Genomic DNA, 10,680 nt, shown 5'->3' on the forward strand with positions numbered 1-10,680 from the left:
GAATAGAAGCTATAAAGCAATGGGGCATCTTTGTTGCAAAAGTGACGTCTTATAAAAGATCATGTACATAGATTAAAGTTTATGGAACCATATAATTAAAGAAACCCTACATCATGATTAAGCAAAATAACTGCTATCAGTGTCAAAAAAAACACTACATATATGCTGTTAAAAACCTTTACTACAAAAATATGACAATCCATTATGAACTATAAATGTCGGAGCAACAAGACATTGTCTATAATTCTAGCATCATAACTTCAATGCGCATGTTTGGTCAACCCAAATTCTATGCCATTATGATTTTTTTGAGTTGAGAAGAGGATTCTCTAGAGAGCTGAACTTGAAGTTTCCGGAGAACATGGCTTCTTTATCTGCAAAGTGTAAACCATAAAAATTGTACGATAAGATCAACAGGTATGAAAGTTCATAGACTAAGAGTATCATAAGATCAACAGAGCTTAAGAAAGACATGATGATACTTAACATTGCTATATCCTATAGAACTTCCTAACTAAGGAAATTGTAGGCCGAAGTTTTGATAGAATGAAAAGGCATTTAAAACTGGAGCAAAACACCTATGAATAATCAAATAGAGAATGCAAGTTATATATAGTTCAGAAATCTTCCTTCTCCTATACTATAGGGAGTACACATAAGGCTGCTTGCTGCCTCATTATGCACAGTTTTTTTTTTTTGAATAGACATTATGCACAGTTGAGGGTAAAGCATTTATGTAAATTGTGGATGCATTTATGTAAATTGTGGATACAGTATCCATCACCATATTTATTTGTTGAAGAAACAGAAAAAGGTGCTTCAAGATGAATGTAAATAGGAACTCAGACTAATTGAAATAATACAAGTCACCTACCAGTCAAGGATAGACAACTAATTTCACGACGAACATACCGAGCCATTGCCTGCAAAGATTGGAAAATTCAAAAAAGAGTATAAGAATGAGCTATATACTGAGAAATATATACCACTAATTGTTACACTTTGAGTTGTGGATTCAAAGAAAGGCAAAATACTCCCATCTTATCGATAACATTTTACAAATTAATTTCATCATGCCTACCCTTCAATAAGGCTTCTTGATGATAACACTACTCAGAACATATATCTATTTGGGACAGAAGAAATAAGAATGGGAAATTAAATGAAAGAAAGAAAACCATAGTGCGACTATCTGAAATTTGTCATTAAAAAAAACTCATCCTGTTGTGATGGCAGGTATACATAACTTTCCAAACAAAGAAGGAAGCGTCCAGGTTCTGTCTCTATAGTTGGGCAGTTTTTTTTTTTTTTTTATTAAGACTTTAAGAGTATAAGATGAGGCCCATCCAACACAGATGATGCTGCAAGTCCAACCACACAATGTAGGTCATACTATACTGAAGTACATGGATGGTAATAAACAGAATACATCATGATTAGAGCCATATAAAAAGCTGCAGGTATGAATTCCATTCGAGTAACATAGAAAGATATGATAGGAATAACAATCAGAACCACAGAAGAAGAAGGATATAATTTAGATAATGAGTTTCATCTGAGTTCATAGTTTAAATTAATTGGGGACTAACAAATTAGAGTTCTAGACTAATATCCAAAAATGAAGTATGAGAATGCACCTGAACAGGACGTCTAGCAGCATCACTTGGTTCTGACTTACCATCATCGGAAAACACATTCCTGCAGCACAAAGAAGTTCAAGTATACATACAGAATCAGAGAGCTTTGTATTAATAACAAAGACTGCTTGGGAGCAGTTGGTCTAATTTTTCTCAAATTTTCAGAAGTTTATTTCACCAACAAATTGATACAGTGAATGGAATAGATATTTGCTTAAGTATGGGGCCTCGACACTTCAACATGGGTATGGATGCTTGACACATCATTTTGAACCAAAAGCATAGAAAATTTTATTAAATAGTTTAGCTGAAACTGGTGTTTGACAATACTTGGTTTGAGTAACATCAACAGCAACAAGGCACAACTTCTCAATCATGCCAAGATTTCAAAACCAACATTAGACATAAGAGAAGGAATGTGAATTTACATGGTATTAAAGCTTCTACATGAAAGAGATTAAATAAGAGTACTAGGTAGAGAGATCTGGAAAAAATAAGGATTAAAGGAAATCAAGAGAGCCAAACCCAAAGACTTGGTGAACGGAATCAAAGGTTTAAGCCCACTCATAAACAGCCACTTCCCAAAAGTCGCCTTTCATCTCCTCATACTCATCCCCTGGTCTTACAGCTATTAAATTTTTGTCCCTCATAACTTTCTAATTTATGTAGCTATTCCATATAGAGAAGAGATGAATAAGACCGCACGAAGTTCAACTAGTAGAATGCCTTTGAGTGAACAATGAGGAGGCAAGATAATGGTCAAAGAATCTATTATTTCAATCATTACATCTCATCTAGATTATGTAATTTTAAACTTCAAACACCCTTAGTAGTTAGTACTCTCATTAGCCTCGCCAATTTTCATCCTATCATAATAATCCTTTAATTTGAATTCCTAACCCATCCCTACATTAATACCGTTTCCTCATATTGATTACTAAGTCATAATCCTACTGATATATGTGATTTATATTTACTGAAAGGCACACCAACAGTCAAGCATAAGTAACTCAATAAGCTAATCCTTGTTTTCGGAAGTCAAAATGATACAATGTGATCAGTGTCACAACACACAAGACATTTGATTCCCAATGTTGAGCAGTTCCAGATCATCTTTTCTGATATGAAAGGACTTAGTGACAAATTTTAAGTCAAGTTTATTCATTCAGCTTAGGGCCCCAGTCATAGAAACTGCAAAAAAAGGAGACCACAACTCTATTGTAAGTGTGCCCCAAACTTAAGCCAATACCTCCATATGACATTCGAAAGATCATCTTTTCCAGCTTCTGGAAGTAAGGCAGCATCATATGCAACAAGGTTTCCATAGAATATCTTCTCCAAATCCTTCATCCACTTAGTCAATAGCAAGTTAACCTGACAATGCAGTAATATAAAGGTTAGAATTAAGCATCATCTAAACAGAAAGTAACCTATATCTAAATAACATGATGACATAACAAAGCAAAATAATAAACAAATACCAGGAGGGATGTTATAATCTTGTTTACATATTATTAATAGAGCCTTGTTTACTTATTAAAAGATGGAAAGAAAAATAAAGAGTGAGTAAAGCCTTGTTGGTAGAGGTAGAGTATCTTAAGGCTAAAGGCTGGTTGTACAAGGAAAAGAACCTCCAACACTAATCATAAGATGATAAGATAGCTTAATGCATCCTTCATTTTCTTTTGTTCTTCCTATAGAAAATGGAGGAGGAATCGGTGAAAACGTTAAAGAAGGATAAGATTCCCATTTCATAATAAAACGAAATTTTTTTTTTTAAAAAAAGAAAAGAAAAAGGTTCCATCAAAAAGGCTTCATGAGATACTTTTCCATCAATAAAAGGCTTCATTATGAGCAATTGTAAACAACCAGCCAAAGTCAACAATTGTAATGGTGGTGTGTAACAAACACCAATTCGGTATAATATAACCAACCCATGCATGCAGCAAAAACACAATGGTAAGTAATGAATGGGTAAATTTGGGTTTAATAACCCTAGGACCCCGACAACTTAGATGTCAAGTTCGTGATTGAAACTATCTCTTAGAGGGCGTTTGGTTCGCAGAGTGGAATGGGTTTGGAATTAGGAATGGAATTAAGGTGGTATCGGGTTAGAACTTGATACTTAATACCATGTGTTTGGTTCAATTCCGGAATAGAATCTCTCACTATTCTCTCCTTTTATTTGATACCTAAGGGAATGGAAATGGGCCAAACACACCTCCCCCCAAGGTTTCTAAACCCCATACCTCATGGGTTTGAGGTATGGGTTTAAAATTCATACTTTTGACAACCAAACATATGGTATGAGCTTTAGTCATTCTAAACCCATACCTCATACCTATATTCCGCGAACCAAATGCCCCCTTATAGCTCTTGACTATCAACACAACAACATAATTCCAAAATAGTTACATAATTGAACCAAACTCATTCTCAAGACTTTATAAAACCTATTGGTAGGCCATTTATGCTTCCCCGAGGGATGCCCCCCCCCCCACAATTACTTTAATTTTGAAAAAAAAAATCCCAAAATTGATTCGAAAGCGTGGATTATAGTCTTCAATTTTAGAAAAATTTTTACTTTTCATTGCCTGAAAATGAAAGAGGTCGAAAGTTTCCCACATACCCCATGAGACATTGGGATGTCATTTGGGTGTTTGGAACCATCTATTTTGCTTTTAAATTATCAATTTAGCCAATTACGTACACGTCACCCTTCATTAACCCAAAGCCACCAAGAGCCTTAATGTGACCGACTGGTGGGCATATTTGGTTTCAAACAACATTATATGACCCAAAATGCATCTCCTACCATAACTTGAGTTTTCAACACCAAGTCTAACATGGGCCAATTTCGTGATAGCCTTCAAATTTGACTTTTAGAGATTATTTATGGATCAAATAATGTTACACATTAAGGTGCTTCTGACGGTTCCCAAAAGGCCTTGGGAAGCCTACTTGGTGCTTGAAATCATCTAATTTATGCCTTAGCCCACCCATCGTTCTCATGTCTTAAGATACATTGTCTTATGTTGCCTGGCATTGACTTGGCCTTATGTTCCCTTGCATTGGCCCTAAGGCAAGCCAAGATGCTACCCTCAAGTACCAAAAATAAGTCTTGTTTAGAGATGAGGTGTTTTTATGCTTTGTCCTCATGCACATGCCTTGTGCACATGTGGACATGCCTCTTGAACATGACCCTTGCACATGATTTTCCTTGACTTGGCAACCCTTGTGCCCCGGTAAGCCTTGGTTTGGGCGGCGGTAGCAACACCTAGGCCTTGCCGTGGACGTGGACATGGGCATGACCTAGGGTAGCGGCAATTGCAACCCATTACCTTAGCCCTCCCTTAAACTTAGTACAAAGTATTTTTTTATTTTTTTTAGCACCAAAGGCACCCTCATGTAGCCAAATATAGGTGTTTTTGGGAATTGGGTCTAGGGAGGAATGAATCAAAGCGAATTATACTTCAAAATAATAGGAAGAGCCAATGTCGAAGATCAAAAGGCAACGTCACTATGAACGCTTGGTTCCCACAAGCCAGCTAGTTATCCCTATAATAACTTCTCTAGCACCTCTAGCTTAAATTCAACGTCTAATGGATCATTACGTTACACTTTCACGATTTGTATTCATATTGAAAATTAGAATCAAACATGGTTTTACCCTACATGAGATTAAATAGATATTCGCTGCAGCCAAACTCCCCCCAACCCAATAATGCCCTCTAACAATATCAACCCGCAAAGTGAACCTTAGGTCTAAAAGGAGGGGCATTGCCCCACTGCCGACTCACAAAGTAAAATAACATTAAAAGTAAAGGTATTTCACTTGCGCCGAAACTCCCACTTATACTACACCTCTCAAGTCATTTCACAAATTTAGTACATGCTAGGCTACCATCAACAACTATCATAGTATCATACACTACATATAAATATATTACCCCCTCCATTCCTTTTTATTCTTTATGTATTCCGTATAGGGTGTTCCCCTTCATTCTTAACGTTTGCTCTTATAAAGTACAAATATTCCATTTTCATCTCTACTTTTCCATAAAAAAATAAATCAATGTTTTTATATTTCTATTCATCCAATACTTCTGTTGCATCTCGAAGGGTCTAATTTAATCAAGTAAAAATAAAAGCAAAATCTATAATTTTTTAACAAAATATATATAACTACTATAATCATTCGTTAATACAATTGCATGATACCACATGTAAATAATAAAAAGGGATAGAGGGAGCCGTAATAGAATGAAATTATTAATATAAATGATTTAAGGAAATTTTAATAATCAGAAAACAAGGGACTGCATAAGGACTTTGATTATTTGGATTTAAATTTTCTTGCATCACATCTAAAATTGACTTATGAGATGTAATATGCACTAACCCCAGCCTTGGATACTCTCAATTCCAAGTCATGATTGTAAATTTCGTACACGTACTGACCAAATTCAACACCTTCTTGCCCTTCCTCTTTCAACCGTCGCAAACACATCCACATATGAAGCACCAATAGGGAAAACGTAGTTTTAAAAGTCTTCTCTATGTTAAAAACTGCAAGAAAGATTCACCCTTAGAGCTACACAATGATACAAACACGTGACCAAATAAACTCATAATCCTCTTAGAAAAGGTGTGCATGGTCACAGGCAGAATATTGCTCCTCCTAATATAGCTAGATTGCTGTTAATGAATCAAATAGGAGTGTATTGATTATAAAATTTTGTGTTTGCAATGCATACTAGCTGACTAGCAAGTTTACAACTAAAAGGAGTTTAAAAAAAAAAAAAAATAGTGCAACCATTTTACAAATGATCTATATGCTACCTTCATGCACAACAGTACCTAAGAAAAACTCTTGTTTCAGGACAGAGTAGCTCAATATATGTGGTGGCAGCGGATGTATCACATTTGCAGCGTTTGTGCATGTACTGTTAGTCTGTTACATGATTGATTGACCACGAACACAACAATAATGAGCCTTGAGTTTTCAAGTCATTACCTTTTTACTACTATGGATGACAAAACTCAATTAAAAACTTAAGAAAGTATCTTAACATACTCACAAAAACCAGATAAGTTTTACAGAGAACAATATCAAGTTATGCATAACAAGTCATTTGTATCTCTTACAATATAATGGTAAGAAAAAAGAGAGCAGTTTAAGCTCACCATTGTAAATAGCAGATTTATCAGCCTGTGTAATTATGCGTCTGTAAACCACATTTGCCCCTCGAATAGATTTGCTTTGTTTACTGTAAAAGAGCATCAATTTTAGGAAGAAGCGACGGATGCCCTGATAGTCTGGTTCTTCAATCCTCAAAGGTGAATCCTTGGCCAAAGCTAATGAACATGGCTTAGACCAAAACAACTTATCTAGCTTAACCTTAACCAACAGAAATTAAAGTCACTATCAGATTTGGACCAAAACAATTCCTGTTAGAAGCAGCAAAACTATACACACACATCCGAAAATCTAACAAAAACAAAAAAGTCTTTCCTTTCAACCAATGTACCCTCACAAAACGATTCGTGTTAGATAATCAAAAACTAACAGTCCAGATTATTAAAAAACGCGTTGAATACATTCGATTCCATCCTGTAGGCCATTAAATTTAAAATCAATCATAGACAATTAGCCATTGTTTGCACAGGTCCAGATTCTTAAACTAACAGTTCAGATTATTAAAGAACGCGTCGAATACATTCGATTCCATCCACCAAAAATCAAGCCAATGTAGGGGATTATTACTACTAAAATCAATGATAACCATTGTTGCACAATCAAGTCAGAGATTCATAATGACATACCAAATAGTTAAAGCAACAACAAAAGAAGAAGAATAAGAAAGTCATACAGTGGGAATGTTGGTGTTGTTGAAATCATTGGAATCAAGCGAAGAAGAAGAAGGCGGCATTGAAAAGGCAGCAACTTTGGCATAATTTTGAGTGTTTGAAAATCCTCCTAAAATCCTGCTTTGTGATCCAGCATTAGATATCTGAGAAATTGCTCTGCTCCATCGTGCCAACATTTTTATGACCTAAATCAATCAACGAAATCAAATTATAATTATCAATCAAAGAAATTTATCAATTGGGAAATTGGTAAATTAGGGATTTTTGAATTGTATATACCGGAAGAAAGTGCAGATTGACGAAGAGAGAGAAAATTGAAATATGGAGAGAAAGAGAGAATAGGAAAGCGTGGAGTAGAGAGTGGTGAAGTTGAAGGTGGAGGTGGACTCCTCTCAGCCGGAGAAGCTCGGAAGTCGGAATCAATACTCCGTGGTAATTACTAATTACTGATTTTTATTACCAATTTTTGCATTAATAGTTATAGGACTTTCATCATGTAATCAAAATCCAATTAATTAAAGGATTGTACCCAAAAAAAAATCCAATTAATTAAGGGATTGTACCCAAAAAAAATCCAATGAAAGGATAAAAAAACAAATATTCCGAGTCCAAAAAAAAAAAAAAAAAAAACACACAAAAAAAAAAATATAATATATATATATATATATATATTAAGTAAAATGATTAAAAACGAAAAAACTATCAACGTACAAGTGACTAAAGTGAGGGTTGTAATTTACTTATATGAGTAGGTTGTTTATCATAGGTAAAATTTTACTCATTTTTAGGGTTTACCCTAAAATCGCTAATGATACAGTGTAGCATGAATTGTGCAAGTTTAGGCTATTTATTTACATGTTTTTCATTTGATATACAACTAGTGTAGTGTTTATCAAGATGATAAACTTATATAGCCTCTATAATCTAACCCTAATAGTTATACACTTTAGTACAAAGTTAGAAGTACTATGATATGAATTATCTTATGATATGACCCAAATTTGACAAATTACAATTGGTAACTAGGCAAATATGTTATACACACGAAATTCTTTACAATTTGACTTGGTTTATATGGCTAAGATGTTTACTCATATCTGCTCTTTGTTTTCATTTTCACCTAGTAAAAAAAAGAAGGTAAATTAGGGATTTTTTGGTTTTATTTCATTCTTTGGCTATTTCTTTTTTTTTTATATAATTTATTTATTTAAATGATAAGGAGAACACCGACTAGACCTCAACTCTCACAGTTTTTTTTCGTCCAGTATTTGTGGGTCAGACACTTGGGAGTAGAGGGGACTTAGGGAGGATAAGGGAATTTCTACCCCCAAGTACTCTCACTTAGTAGGATTCAAACCCCATACCTTTAAGTTCTAAGGTAAGAGCCTTACCAAGTGAGCCAACACTTTATTGGTACTCTATCTTGGTGGTTGGAGAACCGTCTTATATGAAATTGTGCTTTATAAGACAACATATGAAATATCCTGCCAACAAAAAAAAAAAAAGACAACTTATAAAAATGTAATCTTAAAGTCTTTTCTTGTGCCACCTGTTTTCTTTTGCAACAAAAAATACGTGTCTTTTCAAGTTCCGAATAAAATTAGTATTCCATATTTCTTAATGATGTCTTAAACTATCTATCTCAAATTAACTCCCATCCTAATTAAGTGGGCTTTTAATATTGTTTTAACTCATTTCTCAACCACTTTATCTTTGGCCAAATCATCATCTCTTTTGCCATGGTTTGATCAATTACATCATTAATTAAAATCCTCTACACGATATTGTCTTGGTTTGAATTTAATAAGTGACAAACTTGTTGAATAAGAACTCACGACTAATATTGCATTTGCGCATAAGATTGAGGAATTCAATCTCACCCTTTGTTTAATTTCGTTTGGACAAACATTAGCTTGTTGTTTGGCCACACTCGACCTTTATTGATTTCATATCTAAAGTAATAATTTTGTTGTTCCATACTCTATAATTTTCGAGCCATCTCTTAAATTTTTGGTGATGATCCTGGATCAACATTCAACAAGTCAAATGTCTCTTCATAACAATTACTTCAAGATTAGATGAATCCATTTAAATTACTACCATTATGCCACATTAGGTAATTACTTCCGGGTCTTTTAAATTATTAATTAGTCCAGCCATATACTAAGGCCCTGTTTACTTTATCTTGCTGAACTTAAATGAAGTATGTTTTTACTGAATTGAAATTATTTTTGCTAAATTTTACTGAACTGAACTGGACTTATTTTTATTGAACTGAAATTATTTTTACTTAATATTATTTTTTTTAAGGTGGAGTGAACAGGGCCTAAAAGTACAAAGTTAATAACCGCATAATGTTGCTTGATACTTGAATAACTCAACTTGTTAAAAATAGATAAACATAACATTTTTTTTTAAAGAAGATAAACATAAACATAACATTTTATAGTACTGAATACTAATAAATTACTAATGATAATAATTATTTTAAACACAATATATTAAATTGATGCAAATTTACACATCATCTACCGTTAAAATCTATATTCAGTATTTAAAAACATAAACCATCATACCCATCATGCCACATGTAAACTTTATTTTTCACCAATGCCGCATGTCACTTCATTTAACCTTTTCTTAATTAAATCCCCTTTCTCATACTTCCTCTGTTCCACAAATATTGCAACAAATATTTATAATTATATAATTACGCATCCCAAAACACATTTTAGATGTTAAATATTTATAATTATATAAGATTAAACAAATTTACTCATCCCAAAAGTTGATATTGTGAAAGTATTTTACGAGACGAATCTAATTTAACAAGACCCCACATGACTATATTTTACTTTACGTGTAAATCATAATTTGTGGTCAAACTAAGCATGATGAATAGTGCAAAAGTCAAGTTGTTGCAATATTATTAGAACGGAGGAAGTATTAAAAAAGAAAACACTAGCTTTAATTCAATACATTGCATGGATGTTGTTTGGTTCACTTTCCCCCAACTTAATATCTTCTACAATTACATTTAATTTTCACCCATTCTTCTCCTTTAAAAACTATTCATTTTTCAATAAAACCATATTACAAAAACAAAATAAAAATAAAAATATTGTACGTCTATAAACAACCCGTGCATTGCATGGGTCAGAAGGCTAGTTTA

The 10,680-nt window shown here is 33.6% G+C and overlaps 1 protein-coding gene across 1 annotated transcript; it reads right to left on the reverse strand.

The window, feature by feature from the left end:
- Positions 1-6: 6 nt before the first annotated feature.
- On the reverse strand, positions 7-7,947 carry LOC110717585 (ubiquinol-cytochrome-c reductase complex assembly factor 1-like). The gene is made up of 8 exons (XM_021896323.1): positions 7,788-7,947; positions 7,511-7,693; positions 6,825-7,038; positions 6,040-6,206; positions 2,887-3,011; positions 1,638-1,698; positions 875-923; positions 7-374 (listed from the first exon to the last, which is right to left on the reverse strand). Exons 2-8 carry the CDS (start codon positions 7,682-7,684, stop codon positions 298-300), a joined length of 867 nt encoding a protein of 288 aa, XP_021752015.1. The 5' UTR covers positions 7,685-7,693; positions 7,788-7,947; the 3' UTR covers positions 7-297.
- Between the last annotated feature and the right edge of the window lie 2,733 nt (positions 7,948-10,680).

This window comes from Chenopodium quinoa, unplaced genomic scaffold (assembly GCF_001683475.1).
Source record: "Chenopodium quinoa cultivar QQ74 unplaced genomic scaffold, ASM168347v1, whole genome shotgun sequence".
Lineage (NCBI taxonomy): Eukaryota > Viridiplantae > Streptophyta > Magnoliopsida > Caryophyllales > Amaranthaceae > Chenopodium > Chenopodium quinoa.